The sequence below is a fragment of the Lathamus discolor genome, chromosome 1 (genome assembly GCF_037157495.1).
Source record: "Lathamus discolor isolate bLatDis1 chromosome 1, bLatDis1.hap1, whole genome shotgun sequence".
NCBI lineage: Eukaryota > Metazoa > Chordata > Aves > Psittaciformes > Psittacidae > Lathamus > Lathamus discolor.
This window is the reverse complement of record NC_088884.1, coordinates 74,885,259-74,905,912: the sequence shown is the minus strand read 5'-3', so window position 1 is coordinate 74,905,912 and position 20,654 is coordinate 74,885,259. Positions and strand designations below refer to the sequence as shown.

The 20,654-nt window shown below is 43.7% G+C and overlaps 1 protein-coding gene across 3 annotated transcripts in view; it reads right to left on the bottom strand.

Annotated features, from left to right (window-relative positions):
• Window positions 1-4,626, bottom strand: part of KIAA1549 (KIAA1549 ortholog) — a 146,635-nt gene extending 142,009 nt beyond the window's left edge. For all 3 annotated transcript variants that reach the window (XM_065680740.1, XM_065680748.1, XM_065680758.1), the window contains exon 1: window positions 4,126-4,626. In XM_065680740.1, coding sequence (XP_065536812.1) covers window positions 4,126-4,246 — 121 coding nt within the window. In that variant the 5' untranslated portion in view covers window positions 4,247-4,626. The remainder of the gene's footprint in view (window positions 1-4,125) is intronic.
• Between the last annotated feature and the right edge of the window lie 16,028 nt (window positions 4,627-20,654).

Below are 20,654 nucleotides of genomic sequence, written 5' to 3'. Positions count from 1 at the left end.
AAAGCTTCGGCCCATAGCAAAATGTACACTTCATAAAATTTCAGTTGAAATAGTAAAGTGTGTTCTCAATGCCACTGCAAAGCAATAATATATCTTATGAGCATTTTAGAACATCTTGCAGCTTTAATGAGAGCTAGCACAATCAGCCCAGTCTACCATTTCCAGTATCTACCCTGTTCATTTTACCTGCCATTAATTACATTGATGTAATCAGCGATGTAAGCAGTGATGATCAGTTCTCTCTCTTCCCTATCTCATGCATTAGGAAAAAGACACCACTAATCAATTGCTCTTACGAAAGAGTTTTCCTTTAGTCTTCTAAACCAGCCACCTTCAGTAACATCAACAGCTGAAAATACAGCACATACAGGGAGTGTCAATCAAATCTGTTACTGAGCTCATGCGAGTTTAGCAACCCCTAAAGAAAAGCACAGAAATATATGACTTTTAAAGGGATAAAATGACATCACATCATGTAACTCCAGAGTGCAAAACTGGCCATACCGACAAGGACTCCGTGAAAATGTGGTGCTTGCACATGAGTCAAAAAAGAAATTAAGTCTGCATTGTTCATTTAATGCTATCGTTTGACTTAACTTAGGGGTTCTAAGGCACTATTTCCTTATGGCTCCTTAAATATACATAAGGACATAGGTTCTCACAACACACTTTGTTTAATAACTCTTGCACAATCAGTGTTATTCATAACTGTATGCCACAATGGGCCAGGCTGGAGACACACTAGTAGTAAAGGACATCATCCATAATGACTCTTATGCAATTAGTGTAATTCATACTGTACACCACAATGGGCAAGGCCGGAGACTCACGGTAGTTTAGGACATCAACCATAAACAGATTTACTTTCAAATGAAGGAAAGCCATGTCTCCCACAGTTAAAGTGAAACTGTATTATTAAGAAGTCTACTCTGCTTCACTCCTCTCCCAAGCAACCCTCCCACACACACACTATGAATTGAAAAGTAAGAACTGGGTTGTCAGAATCTGCCATTTAACACAAGCATCATCTCACCATACCTCTTGGAAAAGATATGTGCTGCAGCAAGAATCACTGCTCTTTAATGTGTCCAGTGCCTGAAATCTGTTTCCAAGGCAGGTCAAAACTCTTAAACCCTACTTTGTTAAAGGCCTGCTATACTTCCAGTCACAGCCTTGCCTGAGAAATCAAAGACCTTACTTCACAGAAAACACATGTCACTCACAAAACAGGCAAAACTGAACAAAAAGCTGCACTGTCCACTAGCTTGTTTAGCATTCTAACTTCTTGAAAGAACATGTAAACAAAGAACACATTTCCTCTGGCAAGACTACAAGTCTAGCTTGCAGACACGAGGCTGACAAATAAAGCAAGCACAGCACAGAAAGCAGCCTTAAAGGGAATCCTCCAACCATATGGGTCTTCTGTGAAAATGAACTGGAAGCAAGCTTGACAAGCTGAACTGGCCACAAGAGACACGGTGCCAACTCAAGTGTCTGCAACACATTCATGCAATTAAGTTGAATAAACAATATCCTGCAACTGTCCCATAAGGCAGATACATCTGATTCCCTGCTTGACCTCCACGAGTTGTCTTTAGTCCCTGAGTCTCTGAGGAGACCCACTGCAGACTTTTCTGAGTCCAGCTCACAGCTCTCCACACTTCCCAAGAAAACCACGCAGCGAGACAAGATAAATCCTCCTGATTGTCAGTGAGGGAATTGCACAGATTGTGCAATGGAACAAAAGCAAAACCACAGCCTGTGCTGCGCAATAAGACATTCACAGAGCCCGACCAAAGCCCTACTTCAGAGGTGCTCAAATATATACCTACCTTTGGCACATCAGCAACCTATCCACATACTCAGAATTCAGCATCTGCTTAACTGTGGAAACTGAAGCCCTGATTCAGCAACTTGTGACTTCAGTGGGAGTTGGATCAGGCATTCCAAAACCCAAGTTGATTTTCTACTAAATTTTCTTAAGTACTGACATTCACTTTGCTATGATTTCAACTGCAAGCAAGTGGCTCTAACAGCCATTCTGCTCTTACTCGATGACTTTTCTGCGTAACTCAAAAGTTGCAGGAGTTTGTTCTTGCTGTTCCTACACAAGTCAAGACCAAATGGCAAGGAAAGCAAACAAACTGCACCCAAGAGAAATACTCAGGGAGCTGTAAATTTGTGGGGCAATTAAGGGAATATTGTCCAAGCCTACTGCTTATGACTAGTACACATCTTACACACCACCATCAAAACATTTCAAGGCTAATAGAATTAAGGCTGCATCCTAATTTTTTAAACACTACAGGCCCAAGACATGAGAAACTGGAATACTGTCATGCTTTTTAATAAAGCATTTCACCTTAACCTAAAAGAAACAAAATATTCTTGTTTTCTGCAACCTGCAGTCTTTAAATCTCTACGATGAATGGACCATTTCCGAGACGTCTATCAAAAGCATCCTCTGAAGAGGAAGTGTGCTCTTAGTATGCAAAAGTTCACATGCCCAGTGGAAAGAGAAAGCTATAGGACTCGCAAATCAAAACAGCTTGAAGGCTCCTGCACTAGACTGAGAAGGAAAGCATTGCTTTGGGCAAGATCTGCTGTCTCCGGGTGCTCTCTTCCAGCAGAACAAACACTGGCTAGGTTACATAATATTTCTATTGCTGTTCTTAAGTTATACAAGGAAGCACAACAATCACACGAAAGCTGACAGAAATCCACCACAATGTTTAATTAAGAACCACTAAATATGAAACAATTAAACAAAGGCCTTCACTGACTTCCTATGAAAACCTAGAAAGAGAAACCCAGCCATTCTATTAAACTCAAAGAGGCAAAAATGCCCGAGCAAGTCTCCAACTTACGAACTTATCACTTTGCCTTCTCCTATCTGTATGCAAAGCATGTTCTATTTAAGAAAAAGAATCTCTGAAGCTTACTAGAAATTATCGACTGTCACATAGGATGGAAATGGAACAACTCTTCCCAGCTAAGAAGGGAGCAGAGCCTAAGCTCCCTGAAAAGCTGATCAGTCACCACCAAAAACGCAAGCTACTTTCTGAAGTAGAAACAAAGTATTTATAATAAGATAAGCATGTTTTATAACACCAAGGCTTCTCAAGCACCCAACAATAATCACCACGTGTTTAAATAAAAGAGCCAGCACGAGCTGGTCCACTTTACAAAATCGGTTAATGCAGGTTCTTATCACCGCTTTCCACTTATCGATGATTTATTGACTCTGATAAAAATGTATTACTTTATACCTGTTATCTACCAAAAAGAAAACCTAGAGCCACAGCAAAATCATCTCTTTCTATGAATTGGCAGTTGTTGCTTTTTTTTTTTTAAGTATTAGAGATGAACCAAGAAGTATTATGGGAGCAGAACCAAAGGAGACATCTTTGTGATTAAACTGTCTGCTTAACTACAGACTAATTTTGATGTCTAAACCCACTAGAGAAAAGAAGGGAAAAGAAAGGGGGTCACTAATTTCTGGCTGCTTTAAAGTATGTACTAAGCACACACACACACCCCCCTCTGAAGCCCCAACAGTTCTCTCCACACACACGTCACACCACAGCAGTGCTCAGAAAGCAGCACTCTGCCCTTCCACGGGCTCTGATGCTTCTTCACAACTTGAAAGGCGAAGGCGAACCCGGCCGCCCTGCACCCCGCAGGTGCCACCACCGCATGAGACCTGGCACCCTCAAACGCTCCAGGCACCCCCAAACGCCGCAGGCGCTGGGCACCCCGCGCCTGGCACCCCCGGCTCGCACAGGGCACCCCGCACGCCGGGAACACGGGGTCCCCGGGAGATGTGGTACAGGAATGCCACCAACCGCCCCCCGCCGCTGCTCTTCTTCGCCGCACAGAACGGGTCCCGCGTCCGAGGCCCCCCTCCCCGCCCCGGCCGCGAACAATGCCCGCGTTTTCTGGCGGAGCTCCCCAGCAGCGCCGCGCACACGAGCGGCCCCCGCCCGCCCGCGGCACCGCCGCATTGTTAGCGGCGCTGCCGACCCCCGGTAACAGACACCGGCATGCGGGGACGGCAGAGCTCCGCCACCCGCTTCCACCCCGGCACACCTGCCGCAGCCCGGCAGGCCCTCTTTGTTCCCTTACCTGCGGCGGGCGAGCCCCGCAGAGCCGGCACGGCGAGCAGCAGCGGCAACAGGGCGGGCAGCGCCGGCCGCCACCTCGCCGCGGCCGCTGAGGCCACCACGAAGCGTGTCACCCCCTCCATGGCACGGCACGACACGCCGCGGCCCGGCGTCAAGTCATCGCGGCGCCCCGGGTCCCCCCCGCGGGATGAAAGGGCTGGGCGGGCTCGGCGGCTCCTCCCGGGCGCATCCACCGCCGGCGGGGCTGGGACACGCGGGGCGGGAGGCCGCCGTACCCCTCCCTCCCCACGCCCACCCCGAGAGCAGTATTCACGGGGGCAGCGCCACGGCGCTACCGCCTCCCCGCAGCGGCGGGACGGGAGAGGGACGGCAGGGCCCGTGAGCGGCTCGGCCCCCGGGCACGGAGGTGGAGGGAAGCCCCGGGGAGGCGAGGCTCGCCGGGCTGGCAGCTGCGGCCCCTCACGGGGGAAGCGGCGGCAGCTCCGTCCCTGCCGCCCGACGCTCACCCACTCGCTCCCTCCCTCCCTCGCTAGCCCCGGCTGAGGCCGTCCCGCGGCGGCGAGCGCAGCGAGACCGCCCGCCACCTGCGCGCCCCCGCCCCGCCGTCCGCGTCTGCGCGGGGGCGCGCCCGCCCCTCCCCTCCTCTCTCCTCTCCGCCGCTGGGCGGGGGCTGTGGAGAGGGAAGGGAGGGGCCAAGGCCCTTGCGCGGCCCGGGTCAGCCAACGGCCGCCCCCGTCAGGGGACCCGCGGTGAGGCCGAGGGCTGAGGTGGTGCCCGCGGGCGGGCCGGCGCCTCGCCCTGGCTGCGAGCGGAGCTTTGGGGGGTGGAACAATAATGACCGCCCGCGTGGAAAAGGAGCAGACGCAGGGATGAGGGCATAGCTACGTGGCAGGACAGCCTCGCAGCGTTAGTGTTGCTCTAGGGGAGAGCGAGCGCAAAGACCGGGGGGTGCTTTCACCACAGTGTTCCTCCATATCCCGGCTCGCCTCAGCAGTCTGGCCGCCACCGAGGGGTGGGAAGAGGTCCCGCCGGAATGCAGAGCTGCGCTCACCTAGTTTGCAGCTGCTCCCGCGATGCAACAGGCTAACAGTACATAGCAGAACAACAGGGTCCCTCCCAACGCTGTTCTCTGCACAGCACGGGACACACAGGTACACCTCACACCCACAGAAGCGTGGAGCAGAGGGTTCGTTTTGCTGACATACAGGAATAAAGCAATACCCATAAGCTTTAGCTGTACATCGCACAACCATGCACAACATTGGATCACGCAGGCAGCGCAATGGGGTAGATCCTTCACAGTGTAAGCAAGCACTGATGAAATCAGTCAAACTATATCAGCTGAAGATGTGGCTCAACATTGGCACAAAGGGTAAGGGGAGGGCATAATAGACCAGTCTGGTTTTAGGTTAGACATTTTCAGGTCAGAAAGTCCAGAGTTACCCTGTCTTTGGCAAGGTATCAAAGGCACTCACCATGATGAGTACTTCAGGCCTTCCAGCACAAGACATATACTTTCATTCTAAAAGTCTTGGCCAGTACGATATAATTTGCTTTCATTGTGTGCAGTGGAGAGATGTTTCACAGAAACTTCGTGGGTGATTACAACCTGTATCTTAAAATGAAACTCAGAATCTAAACCGTAACATCACACGCAAAGATGTTAAATGTTGCAAAAAGAAGGCCACAGTGGGACAAAAAAAAAAGTACATTTGGTAGATGCCAGCCCTCTGAAAACAACTCAGCTCAAAAGAGCACTCTTTAGCCTTATTTTTTTAATATATATCCACCATTTGTGGATACGTGCCATGTCAGGCACTTCCTTGCTGCCATCTCTCTTAGTTTCCCTTGTCCTTCCCAGCCATTTTTGCAGATCTGCAGTGCAGGCTGAACAATAGCCACCAAAAGCTTACAACCCCACTTCATTCCAATATGCCTTCATTGTAAGCAGTGGCATGCACCTGTGCCTGGCGTTAAGAGCATGCAGTTACATACTCTTTCTGTTTGCCAGGTGTAGTTTTCCTTTTCTTTTAATAAGCTAGACCTCGGAAGTACTCAGTAGGTGAATAGGATTCCATCTCTGCTTCAGATTCAGTGTTAGTTTTGGCAGTTATGACCCTTGAAATACTTAATTTCAAAACATACTTCAGACACTGCCTATCAGCTCTTTCGATGAAAGAGAGCACACTGTATCCTTGTCCTTACACTGCCTCTAGTAACAGAGCTCGTAAGACTGCCTGCAGTACATTTCAGATTGCTTGTGGATAATTTGTTCCACCAAGATCCAAAGGTAACTTCCCAGACTAAAGTGTGAGACAACTCCTCTCACATTTCTGAGATGTTACCCATAATGAAATCCACTGCAACTGCTAAGGCGTTCACTGTCTCAGCTAACACAATTTCCTGCTCCAGTTCCCAGCATTCAGTTCACGAAAATAATCTTTTGATCTTGTGTTTGGGTTCATGCTCCCCAGTTTCTGTGTCTGTTGAGACCAAACGAGTATTTATGTTATTTCCCCTCTTCCTGGAGTAATTTAAGAACTGTCACATTTGATCACATATTCTCTATTCCTTTGCAATTTCACATGTTCCACCAGACACCTCCAAATTAAATTCCTGTTGTTAAATAACAACCAGCACTGAAAGAGGAGCTGTGAGGTGGCTACCTGTTATGCTGCTGCTCCCCAGAAGGTGTTTCTGCGGATTTTCGCTAGTCACATATGACCCTCTGTTGTGCTTAGCCTCCTCTTTCACTTGAGCCTTACCTTTGGGGCAATGCTTTTGCAGTTGTAGCTCCTACGCTTCTTAGTGATTGCATTAACTTAAGTATCTTTGTACTGTTGATTAGTCCGTTTAACCTTTTTTGCAGTCCTCTTTGTGCCCCTTTTTCCTGGAAAGCTACATCATATGTGGCAACCTGATTGACACATACTTCACCCACTTTTCTGGATGAGCCAGGGCAGGAGTTATCCATATTCGTGGTAGCTGACTTCCAATGGTTTTAGGACCAACTACAGGGGTTTTCTCCAGCTTTCCTTTATGTAGCCTTCAGTTATTTCTTTGCTGTCTTCTCATTTACCAGAAAGTCTTGTTACCTTCTGTACAGCTGGAATTGTGACAAAGGAATTTTTATTTTTTTTTGGTTACAGCTTCCAGCACGTCTCAGCCTGTATTTTATTTTGTGCTTTCCTCAGGACTTCTTCAGGCTAGGTCAGTGCATCCTCACCATCTTCCTTCTCTCTGGTCCTTTTCACCTATTGCTGATGCACAGATATAAGGTGCTACAGAATAACCAGCAAAAAGTTTCACTCAAATACTCCCTGAAGGGATGACATGATGGGATTTGTAGTGGAGGGTGTGTTTTTCCTTTCCCTTTGGAACAGCAACAAAAACCTCCCAAATCTCGGTAATCCCAATACCCTACATGCTTCTAACAAGTATCTTACACCAAGAATGACATTTATAATAACAATATTACACACACACACACCCCCACACACCCCAAGATCTGTAGGAGACTTCAGATTCTACTAAAACAGAAATCTGAAAAACTATGGCAAATTTTGCTAGGACATTAGTAAAGGCTGGAAATCCTGGACACTGGTTCTCACAGGGTTACCTGCGTTGTCACTTGCAAACTCACCAAGTGAAACTAGCTATAATTTTAACCAAGTTTTACCCTGCAGCTCACAAATGAGTTCATCACAAGAAGTAACTGAGTCACAGGGTGAGAAATTCTCTTTCCTATAGTACTCTTCTCTGGTCCTGGGTGGTATAGAGCAGGACTATTAGGCATCTTGCTTAAGCAGAAAGTAGAAATAAATAATCTTTTCTAACAGTGTGACTTGCAAGGATTATTTATTTACTGCTGAATGACTTCCCATTGCATATACACCAGGAAGTTTTTGACATTACTGAGCTTTCCACTGCAGTGACGGCTACTCTGATTTATCTCTGGGGCAAGGCTGAGGATGCAAAAAAATCAAAGGCTGTGCAAAGTATGATTAGATCAATGATGACAGGCTTCACCTAGAAACTGAGAGTTTGTTTTGTGAAGAACATAAGGGAAAAAAAAACCAACAACATTTTGGATAGGAACCTTACAAATGAACACACAGAGGGACATTGAGAAGCTGCAAACCCAGCAGTGGATTTATACACCTATGCTGCAACGACAGAAATGAGAGTGTCTTGAGAGGGCTTTTTGTGGAAGTGCTCACTTCTTGTTGCCTGGGTTTTGCTGGAAGTGAAGGTGTGAATAAGACCCTTTTACCAACCTGAAAGGAATTTTCACCTTGCTTTTCATAGCATAATACTTAAATCAAGAAACCCGTTTCTCAACACTGCACAACAAAACTCTGGTTCGGATACATTGTAGCGAATCAGAGACCATCAACAGTATTTCCAGTGGGACCAGAAAACTGCACAGTAATTTACCTTTCTGTTATTACTGGTTTGGGACTCAGTGACCAGAGATGCTAATGATGTATTTTCCTTCAGCGAACAATATTTATGTTAAAAAACAACAGAGTTTTTCCTCCTGCTCTTTCGCTGTTGCTGAAATTTGTGAAGAAACAGATTTTTGTGAATATTTCCAATCTGCTGAACTACCCACTGAAAAAAACACTGAGGGCAGTGTTCTAGCTTGGCTTTGTGAAGACCTTCAGATGGTTCGTTAGGCTATTACCAATGCTCTCAGACATCTAGCTTTCTTAACAACACTTGAATCTAAGAGAGCAGACATTACAGTTTTTCTTTAACTCTCTTCAAAACCATATGCTATGGAAAATTGCATGGTATGTGACATAAAAAAGACCCAAACCATTTACAGATCAACACAGCCCAATCCTACTGTATGCTTCCAATATATTGCTTAATTCTCATACTTGATCCAAACTTGTGCTCTAGGTTACTTCTACCCTGCTCCTCTTTACTAGCTGATGAAGTACAGTAGCAACAGCTGCTAGCACTAAGAGTCAACTTCAAAAGGCAAGACTAACAAAACAAATCAGTTTTGTTCTAGAAAGTACAAGGAAGGTACTAGAAATTATGCTTTCTAGGTTAAAAAGTGGAAGAAAAAAATAACAAATCTCATTAGGGAATAAATATTTGTACTTGCATAGCTTAACAAGACAGTCCTGTATAGTCTCATGTTGTAACTGCGTGAAATGCAATACTGAGAACTGGCATCAGGAATGCCCCACAAATACCGGATTGTTCTTATGTAAAAAAAGAAAAAGGCAAGGGATGCAGATATGTCGTGTGTTCAATTCTGAGCTTCTAAGATGGAGAAATATACGGAGTTAACTTAGAGAAATAGTCTTTTGTTTAAAAAAAGAAGCGTCTAGTAAGTTGCTATCTTCCACATTTTCTACAGATTTCATCAAGACACTGGAGAGACTGCTCAAGTGCATCTTTGTCTTGCTGGAAGGATTGTCACCTTTTTGCAAATACCTCAGGCTGTCTGGGCTTCTGGCTTTTGGCCTGCAAAAAATATCTCTGTCATACAGCTTCATACTCCTCTTCCTAAGAACAGTTACATTAAGTGCCTCCACTAAGGAGCAACCCTTCACTTTCACCACCTGCCAAAACCTTTTACCTCAAATTCCTGTCTCCAGTTCTTCTGAGACAACACATTAGGATAAATGAGCTTAGTGCTGTTTCTCCAGTAGAGAAGTATGCAGCTCTCTGAACCACTGGCCTTTTTTGCTTCATATCTGCAACCAATCCTGACTTTAACTGTTTCATTTTGTTTATAAAATATCATTTCATAACACACAGACATATCATACTCAGAAATTATTGCACCACAGATACATTTTGCTCAATCAAACTATCCTTCACCCTTATATCCTGAGCAACTAAAAATAATTCTATGTATACTTAGCTAACTTACCATACTAAAAATAATGCATTCCAAGCTACTATAGCATTGATTATAACAGCAATTAGATTATTTCTCTGTGTTATGGAATGACACACAAAAACTGAGCAAGCCAGATCTTGTCAGTTGTAGTTCTGGAACCTAAGAAAAATGAATTTCAAGTACAGTGAATTTACTATAAAATATCCTTGGTAATCCCTCTTAAACAGAGTGCTCACTTGAAAGGTCACTTACACATAAATCCATTAAACTCCTCCCACAAAACGGAATCAACAAACCTTCTTGCCACTTTATGCAATGTCAATAAATACTTCCAAAAAATATCCAGACCTTGCAAAATCCTCCCCCACATCTGTTTCCAATCATCACTTTGTAATTCTGGGCACATCTACCATTCCGGAAACCATTTGGACTTCATATAGAAAGCTAAGGCCTTCTCCTGTCTGGCCCAGATACAGTTTATACCAAAGATTAATCAAATACTATCCTAATTTTTATGATGAACAAAGCAGATGAGTTGGTTTTGCGGACTCAAGGATCAGTGGTTTTGGGAAAGTAAGAATAACTGAATCAGGCCATCAGTAGATGCTTTGGTAGGAGCAGCTGGAATGAACACTTTCAAAATCTTGCCCATGACATTCACCTTTAGGAGCTTTTGCTCCTGCTGACAGATGATAATAGTTTGATCTTCCTGAGAGAAAGGCTTTAACAGCCCCTTTCCCTTCCCTCAAATCTACTTTGGTTTCCTACTGCTAATGGTTTCTGGTCCCTCTAGAAGTTATAACCCCAGGCTCCCTCCCATTCAATACCTGTCACAAAATACCTATACTTCTGTTCTCTACTGTTTGGGTTTTTTTCTTGATTCACATTCATCTTCTACAGTCTTGCCTTCATGTCACCATAAAGACCTTTTCTCCCTATGTTACTTCTCCATCTCTCAGTGAAATATCACCATCCAGATCTCCATAAAGCAAGAAACATCCTTTATATGACTACTTGAGGCGCAAATGCCAGGATTCCTAAGCCACGTTTCATATAATTTTCTTCAACCAGCATTGACCCCCACTGAACACCCTTGTTTAGCATTGAACACTGCAGTACCAGCGATGTGCAACTTTCTTGCCACTTTCATTACTTCTTTTCTTTCCTGAAAGCAGAGTTTACAAAGCCTACCTGCAAACCAGGACCCTATTGTATCAAATCCAGCAGACACAGAGCAAAGCAACCCAGAAAAGATGGTCCTTGCATCTCTCTACTAAATAGACAAAGTACAAATCCCGGTTTTGGAGCCAGCTCATTCAGCTTTGCCACAGGGATATTTGCACCATGGTATGTCACAGTGCAGCTGTGCCCTAAGTACATTTTAAATGACCATTGTACAGACTCAGGACAGGCAGGCATTCTACAGAGACATATAACACTTGAAAAGCCTTAATTGTCAAGAAGAGTTTGTTAAGGGCAGTGTTTGAAAGAGAAATAATTTAATCCAAAAATGGCAAACCTGAGTCAGAACTTCCAGATAAAATTTCTGGGAGTGGCATGCACCAGCATGGAAATCACCCTCCAAGGACAACAAAACTTTTCTCTTTTGGAATGTTAAGGCTCACGTAGACTGGGCACAGAGCAGAATCCATGGAACAACATTAGATGCCACAGAAGGCTTACTCCACTGCTAAATTCAGTGACAGAGAAATGAGCTGAAAGCTCTGGTGTTAACCAGGTACCTCTTATCCACAGCTCAGCTGTCTTTTACATTCATTACAGGATGCTGACGTGTTTTCTTCTGTACCCTGATACGGATTTTAAGCTGAAAAACACTAATAAAGAGATTACTGACACAGATATATTAAATGATTATTTGATATTATTATATCCTATGTACATCGCAGAAAGAATTAAAATTATTCCCCTTCTTTCAAAAATGGGAGAGAAGAGAAAGGCACAGTGGAAATTGGCTCTGAATTCCACAGAGGCATTACTGACACAGGCATTTGCTTTGACAGCCCAGCAAGTCACGTGGCTGGCACATGCTTTTGGGTAGGCAAGTCTTCAATAAAGATAAAAGCATGACTAATTGTAGTCTTCCTTCTCAGGTGCCACAGCAGTAGGCATTAGCCAGACTGAGCTCAGAGCGTTATAATAATTGGCCCAAGTTGGTGGTGGGCCAGCGTTCATCAGCTGCGATGACTCGGCTGGGCTGGAGCTGCATGGTCAAAAGCCATCTCTAAAACTGTCCCCTGCAGATGACAATTCCAGATACTGAGGTTGAGTTGCAAGGTTGAGTGCAGGGTAAAAAGTAAAGACCAAGAAGTTAAGACAAAGGAGGATTTGGGACACCTCTCCTGGTACAGTTTTTCTTAGCTATGGGGAGGCCACAGGGCAGTATAATCCTATCTCATTGAAGGAGTTAAAAAGACACAAGTTGTAGCTACTGCTGATGTTTGCTCAGGAGAGCTACTGGAGTGAGTGGCTGCAATTTGAGCCCAAACTCCTTCTCCTTATGAAGTTCTTTTTGGTGATACTTTATGCAACATTAAATGAAGGTCAGATAAAGGACATGTTAGTAATGTCCTTGCCAGTGAAAACCACAAGTTAACTATTAGATTATCTTTATTTACTTACTATTTTATAAAAAGTTTCCCTTTGAAATTCTGTGAGGAACCTGTGAGACAGAGAACAATATTTGGACACAGCTCTGAATAGTTAATGGTAGTTCTCTGTGCTCTGTCTGAAACCAGTTGTGGTTCCCTTTTAGCACATTAGTTGAATGCATACACTGGGAATATTTTACTTTGTTTTATGTTATTGCAATTTGCAAAACTTACTCTAATAGCCCAATTTCATGCAATTACCTGAATGCAAAGCATTGTTTAGTTGAATTCCCTTAGCCTAGTCCTACTAGTTCCTTTGGCTGTCTCACTTTCAATTATCAACCAAGGTCTGCACATCAGATGAAATGCTGCTATTGTAAAAATGGATCCTTTCTTTCAAATTTATTTTCAGTGGTTTTCTATCATACAGGCTGGTTTTATTGTCTGCAACCAAAGGCACTTTAAGGAAATCTGATTTTAACATCACAGGCCTGCAATGCATATACTTTAGCTAGAGCGCTTTGTTGTGTTATTGTGGTAATAACCCGGTTATGTTTGCACCATAATTGTACTTCTAAATGTCTCTTGAGCTGCACTTATGGGGCAAAGTGGGGCTTTATACACAGGGGAAGGGGAAGAAAAGAGGAAGAGAATACAGAGAATTTTCCTTCCATGTACAACACAGCTAACACAGCTAACACAGTTTTGGAAGGCGGGCAATGGATGATGTTAACACTATATAAGTGCCAACTTGGTGTTCAAGTCTGAATATTCAGAAATCATAAGGCTGGCTAAAGGGATCATACATGTCTAGTTTTGTATTTGCTTTTCCCTTTTTGGAGCCTTTGCAGTTCACTTCCTTAAGCTTCACTACACATCTAGGAAAAAAATTGAGCTTCTTTCAAGTTCGAGGTTTTATTAAACCACGACTCCACAATCTACTGCTTCAAGAAAAATACCAAAGAAGTGGAGACTTGTAAGAGCCAGTGACAATATGCTAAGTTGCCCAAATCAAGTTAAAGCATTAACCTATCCAACTGACCTGCCTTTCTGGAAGGAAGCACATTTTGTATGTCTTGAAAAATGTGAATAACATTATACTGTGCAGTATACTTCCTTGAAGCTTCAGAAGGCTTGGCTCCTGCACCAATACATTCCTCTCTTTCTGTTCCTCCAAAATACATATCCTGCATTTCCTCATTTGTGCTCAGTGTACTGCATCCTTGATTGCTTGTAGACTTCTCCTTTTTGGTAGGAGGAAATCATTCTTACATCCACTTCGAAAAGAACTTGCATTCCTTGGATCAACCAGGACAGTTGCAATAGATCCTTTCTAACTGGAGTTACATGCATACATTTCTTTGAAACTCAGTCCCTAAGCTCCATTCCTTTGTTATAAAAGGAAAGAAATAATACGCATTTCATTATAAGATAGGACAGACATTAGCCTCTGGCCTCACCTGGCTCTTTCCTTTGACTATAGAGGAAGGCTTCAATAGCTAGGTCCTTTCTTGTAGACGGGTAACATTAGATGAAATGAATCCCAGCCCTGATGTCACATTTTGAGAACCCATGAATCAAAATAATAAAATTAGGTTCCTGTTTCATTTTTGCTGCCTTAAATATCTTCTATCTTTTTTTGCTGTAAAGGAACAGCTTTCTCTCCAGGCAGTGAAATTACTGTTCCTTATAAAAGTTAGACATTTATCTGACATCATTATTCATCAATACTAGCTACCCACTGCCAAGTAGCTCCCCAGAATGCATAGCCGTAAAATTCTGCATTAACAAATGCCAGCACATGGGACATAGAGCAGAAAAATGTTCAAATGAAGGTGCATTTCCATTTGACACTTGCAAAGCGCTATATAAACAGAAAATTAGAAGGGTTCAAAATCCACATTCTTAGTGCTCTTAGTGTTATATATCATTATACATTGTATTTCATTATACATTTTTTAAAAGGCTCCACCTACTCTCTGGGATTAGAAATCTTTTAATAGCATGAAGTTAGTCAATCTTTTTTTTTTTTTTCTCATTAATATTCATATATATGCCCCAGTTCTTACATTTAAATCCACTAATGAAGATTCACTGTTGCTGCAGTTGAACACTGTGCAGGACCAGGACCCCTTTGTGCCAGAAGCCCCTGTGGAACACTGTAGTGTGTGGTGGGCAAACATAATTCATTAAACAGCAGCTGATTCACCTGCTTTCTGCTGCCTTAGCCCTTCTGCTAATTCCTTGAACCTCTTCAGTGCACTGTTAATTGAGGAGGAATGTGTTCTCATTGCAGCAATGAGAGTGATAAGAAGGAACTTGTAATGCATGTGCCCTCTGTGTTGCCAAAGACATTTTAATAATCTTTGTCAAGTTATTTGATCTTTTCATCTTTTGCATGACAAAATGTTCCCCATTTTATGAAAGGGAGACAAGTAGCGCTTCTCTTCTTCCCAAGGATTTCTTACAACCTTTCAGCTTCTGCTTCCATCTAGCACTAACTCGATCTCTTTATGCAGCACCACACTGTGATGTGTAAACTTAGCCTGAAACAGAGTCTGAAGGCAAAAGAGATGATTATGATCATCTAGTCTGGCTTCCTCTAGGATTTTTCTCAGGGATTCCTGCATGAGGCTCCACGGTTTCAGTTGCCAAGGAAACAACTATAAATCTTTTCCATCCCTATTCCTCCTTTCCATTGTGTAATTTCTTACTACAATAAAAAATCTTGCCAAATATTCTAGTCCCTAGCTCTAGCATCCTCACCTCCACCCCAAAGAAAGAATGGGAAAGGATAGCAAAGATCCTTGGCTGGGAGTTCAGCCTGAAGCTTACCTCTTATCCTTGGATTCTGTGCTGCGAAGTGGGTGACCCTTTGAAAATGATTCTCTTAGTTGCAGATAGCTTATCAAATCCTGTATTGTTTGACTAAAACAAGATATATTATATTTTAAATTACTCAGCAGTGTACTGCTTGATGTATTTTTGGTATTGTTCCTTTCACCTCAGCCTTAGCTCCATTACAGGCTCATACAGAAATGCTGCGGAACCCCCCACACCTTATTGTAACATGCAGCTGAAGAGCAAAAGCAATAATGAGGAGAAGAAAGGAAGATGCAAAGAGATGGAAATCTGTGTAGGAGGAAGATAGAAGGCAAAAACCCTGCATCAAATAGAGAATAAATTATGTGTAGTCAGAGCCAGAGATAAACTTTTGGAGTGTCAGGAGGTTAAACTCAGGTACCTTCAGGCAAGTCACAGGAAACCTGTATGGTTCCCTAAGGTCTAATGAATCTAACCTGTATAATTCATAGCTACTGACAGTTGCACTGATTTTATAACCCTTCAATGCAACTCGGACCAGGGTGACTGTTTTAAAGACAGAAGAAATGTAATTTGAAATGTAATCCCCTCAAATTCAGTGGAATCATATCAGTGTGATCAGTTCCTCAGTGTGCACCAGGGGCAGGACAAACATACCAAATGCCGGAAGAGAAAGAAGAGGCAAGTACTCACAAAGAGCTTATGGGGAAGAGGGCTGCCATTTGGCATGTTTAAATAATTCATCATTTAGGGTAATTGTCCTGCTTTTGTAAGTCACCTAGCAATAGCTCACATAAAGGAAGACAGACTTACTGTGCAAGCCTTGGGAATATCAGATGATCAAGAACAGTCAGGTGTACACAGAAACTGAAACATTCTTCAGGGTAAGCTCCTAGGGAGAGAGAAACAAGGTAGACCACATTAAAATGACAATTCCTGCTTATGGTCAGGGAGAAATGCTTCAGCCCTTCCTCTTCTGGATACTCATTTTTAGAGCTTACTGAGGTTTTTTAGCTCTGTATGTGTATGAGACATAACACTATGGTTCTGAGGATGGCCAAACCATGCATGTATACAGAGAAGATATGTCATACATACATTGCCATGGAAACACTTAGCACATGTCCAGTAGATCTGGCACCAGAGCTACTGTGCTTCTGCTGGGACCTCCACAGGACAGGCCTGTGGCATCACTCACTATAAGCCCAGGAAATCTGTACGTTTTGGCCACTTGAGCCCATTTTAAAATGCTGCGTCTAAATGTAGCCCAGCAGGATGCACAGATACTGAGATCCCTGATACTTTCTCTGCAGAAATCACCTGCTGACAGTTTACGGTAGTTGTAACAGAAATAGTAAGATAAATCTATGTGTGAAAAACAATGGGGAAAACAAGTTATTTTTGTGAATGTCAACAATATCTCTGTTTTCCTGTGGGCTATTTTCCCACCAGGCTGTACAGAAGAATGTTAGAGAAAAGCAAATAGGAAAAAACAGTGACAATGTACCAATACCATTTCAAATATCACAGAGCTGTTAAAGAACTGTGTCAGGGAGTATCTAACCCAGATACCTTCAGGCAGGCAAGTGTTAATTTCTCCTACGTCCAGGGAGAATAAAGAAGACACTGAACTGCTGAAAACCACAGCTAGACAAAGAGAAATGGATGAACAGCAGTGTGGGATGAGTCAGAAAAAGCCAGCCTTTAAGAGGGAGTTGGTTTTGGCACTTGACCTCAAACAGGTGTGTTTTTGCTCAGTGGAAACTGTAGAAACAACCGTGTTTTCTGGTAACACATGTACAAATGCTCTTTCTTTGTTTCAAATCACATTTCATCTTTTGATTTCCTCTGGCTGAATAAGCTTCTTTCAAAAAAGATGTTCTCGAGCCCCCTGGATCAGCTGCTGGCCCAAAGTGTGTTAGGTCAGTACAGTGCAGAGCAGGGGCTGCTTGTTTCCCTATTCACATGTTGAGTGGTGGATTCAATTACCCTGGAGAAGACTACTTGGAGGGAAAAAAACCCATCCCTGGTTGGCAGTGATATGAGATGACTTAGTGTGCCAGCTGCCTCACAAGTCTGTGCTTCCTCCCCTCAGCAGCAGTACACAAGCGTCAGTACTCATTATTCCCAGACTCCATAACAAAAAAAAAAAAAAAAAACAACCCAAACAAAACAGAAAAATAAAACCCAACTAAGCCCAAGAAAAATCCCACCAACAAACTGGTAAACCTGAGACGGGTACTTGTCACTCGACCCCACTGTTTTTCCCTCCTGGGGTGTGTGCATAGTTCCTGAGCAGCCGCTCCCCTGCTGCTGCCTGCTCCTGCCAGGCTGATGGCAGGAAAGAGGGTATCAATTTGCAAAAAACAGAGTGATCCTACTCCATGCAGAAGTGGCACAATCTTCCCTAAGGGCAGACCTGAGCATACTAATCGGGCAAATGACATCAACAGGCAGAACCTGAAGGTTATCTTTTCTACAGTCTGCATGAGCTTTACACTACTCAACTTCCGTTTGTACTGTAGGACAGTTTATAGGCTGTGGGGTGCAGACACCAGTGTCCTATCCACAGCCCTGGCTGGAGATGGGTTGGGGAGGAAAAGATTTTCTGCTGTTTAGGAAGTTTGAGAGGGACTCAGGGAGGGCCCTGATCATTAAGGTCTTGTGTCCTGGAGAACCTTTGATAACTGCTTTTGGATCCAATACCGACCCTTTATGCCCTTAGAATAAAAAAATAGCTCATTTCACCAAATTTCCTCTAAGATCTTGGATGTTTCAGACTCATTGATTCCATCAACTAAGTTAAAACTTCCCCATCTACTCCTACTCATAGCCTCCACCTTTCCAAGATTAAGTAGCCCTTTGCTATCAGAGCATGTCCGATCACTCTGCGTAACTGTCTTCGTCACTGTCTTCTGCCCTGCTGCTACCAATAGTGATTTCTGTTCATTTAGATCACAGATTAAATTGTCACATGAATGGATTAAGCAGATTGCCCTAATCTCTGTGAACCTCTCCTGGTCTCCTCTCTAGCTCTTTGGGGTCTGGCAGTTGGCCTCCTCTCGGTGCTGTTCAAGCATGCTGTATTGATATTGCATGGCATTCATTTTTAGACTCAAAACGCAGCACACTGCTGACTCACACACCCAACACAGTTTCACATACATTATCACTGTGCAATTACCCTTGTCAACCAAATATATAGTCTCATCAAAGCACAAAAATCAGTTTTGTTTGACAAGTTTGCTTCTAGTTACCATGAAACTATGGCAGTGGCATTAATCACATTCTTTCCTTTAATTCTTTCTTGACTCAATCCCATACAAGATTTCCTTTATTTTCCCTGGAACTGAGCTAAGCTTAGTCAGCCTGCAATTACTGGGCTATTCTCTGGGGCAAAATTAATACCAATCTTTTGCTCTGCTCTGTGCCTGTCTTGTGTCTGACCCTACCTTTCTCTGACTGTCTCTGCCCTGATGTCCTTCAGAGAGCTGCGTATTCCACATTCTTATGGAGGGGCTTAGGGGAAGGGATTGATGTTTTTTTCTGTCCCTTGCAGAGAACTGCAGAGCTACTGCATGTAGGGACCTGTACAATGTGGGAGGGTGGAGGGCAAGAGAAAAGGGCTCTAGGGAGCTGCGTGCCCACAGTATCCCCTTGGCATGTCCACAGTATGTTAGTGATAGCCCCCAGTCACAAGAGAGACCAGACTGCCTGAGGCATGAGGGACAAATGAGGAGGGCAGAGCTGGAGAGTTCTCCTGCCCTGGTTTACATTTCTCAAAACCTTTGTCTGAAAGATTTAACAACACTGCTATGACTGATCATGCCATAATACCATCCTTTCAGTTGTCAGCAGCAAGGTTCAGATGATATTATTTCTCCTTATCTGCAGGTCTGCTCTAAAGTCTGCTGGAGTCTTTGAGTTAGCATCAGATCAGAGTTTATGATTGTATTTCCCTGGAGCTGTAAAAGAAGTGTCACACTCATTCTCCTCCTTTTTGGGATGCTCAGCATGATCACAGTGTCTCCTCTGCAGGAGAGCAGTAGCAGTTGCATTTTCTTCTCCAGAGGAGTCATAGAGCTTCTTTCCATTTGCCAGGCCCCTTTCGTGCAATGTGCAGTTTCAGAGCCACTGGTGGGGCTCCATCCCACCAAGCCAGATCCTCTGACTGCAGCATTCCTCAGAGAACTGAAAAAAGATTTCTCCCACAAGTCCTTAAAGAACTCAGTGTTTATCCACCAGAAAACAGGGTCAAGATCATACAGCCAGGGTAACCTGTCATATAAGTCTGTATAAAGAGCATATGCCAGGCCATGGAGAGCGCAGGACAAACACATATTGCACAGGACAAAGGGCAGAGGCAGCATAATCGGTTTCAGGTGATTGTTATTGTATTCAGCAATATACTTTGTTGCTGTGCCCTTTGCTGTGGAAGCCTATTTAATAAAATGGAGACAGAGGCCATAATAATAATCTAAAGGACAACTGCTTCATAGTTCAGAGAGTGAATATAGTGCCATGGACCAGTAAACGGGATGGTTCAATAGCAGAGAACTCAGCACAGACCAGTTAGGGCCATTAATAACTCTGCTCATCACAAAGAGGAAAATCAGGGACAAGAAGGAAGAAAAGTGATAGAGAAGTCACCAGCAGAAAGCCGAGATGTACAGTAAGTGTGTGCATTGCCCTGTGACCCTCTCTGCCTGTAGTTAGAGGGCAGCGGGGCACATACCCTATTAAAAATCCCTTATAAAACCAGATCCTTTCTCTGTAACCTCTGCTTGTGGTGAGATAAGCTCATAAATGACAAGACTGGTTCAGGAAAATGTTCTCAAAGTTTTCATTAAACATAAGGAGTAATAAAACATTATGACAGGAACCCAAGCGTTGTTTCTGTTGTAAACTGCAGGCAGTTTACTTCTCAGAGATTGCTTATCAGTTATGCTTTCTCTGCAAAGCAGATCGTTGGCATCTCAAGTGTCCGCACATAGCTTAAAACATTGAGGTATTTCTTGGCGAAAGCCCTGTCTCCTTTGGAAACTCTGAAAGTATTAATAAGGAAAGACAAGGCAGACACCTTTCTCCACTCAGTTTTCTTCTCAGGGGGCTGAAATCAGGATGCTGCCTTTGCAGCTGAAGAGAAATATATTGGGCAGTGTGGTGTGTGAAGAAAACCCTCAGCGACCCAAACAGCCCCTCAGCTTCCTGAGAGGTGATATTCTTCATCTT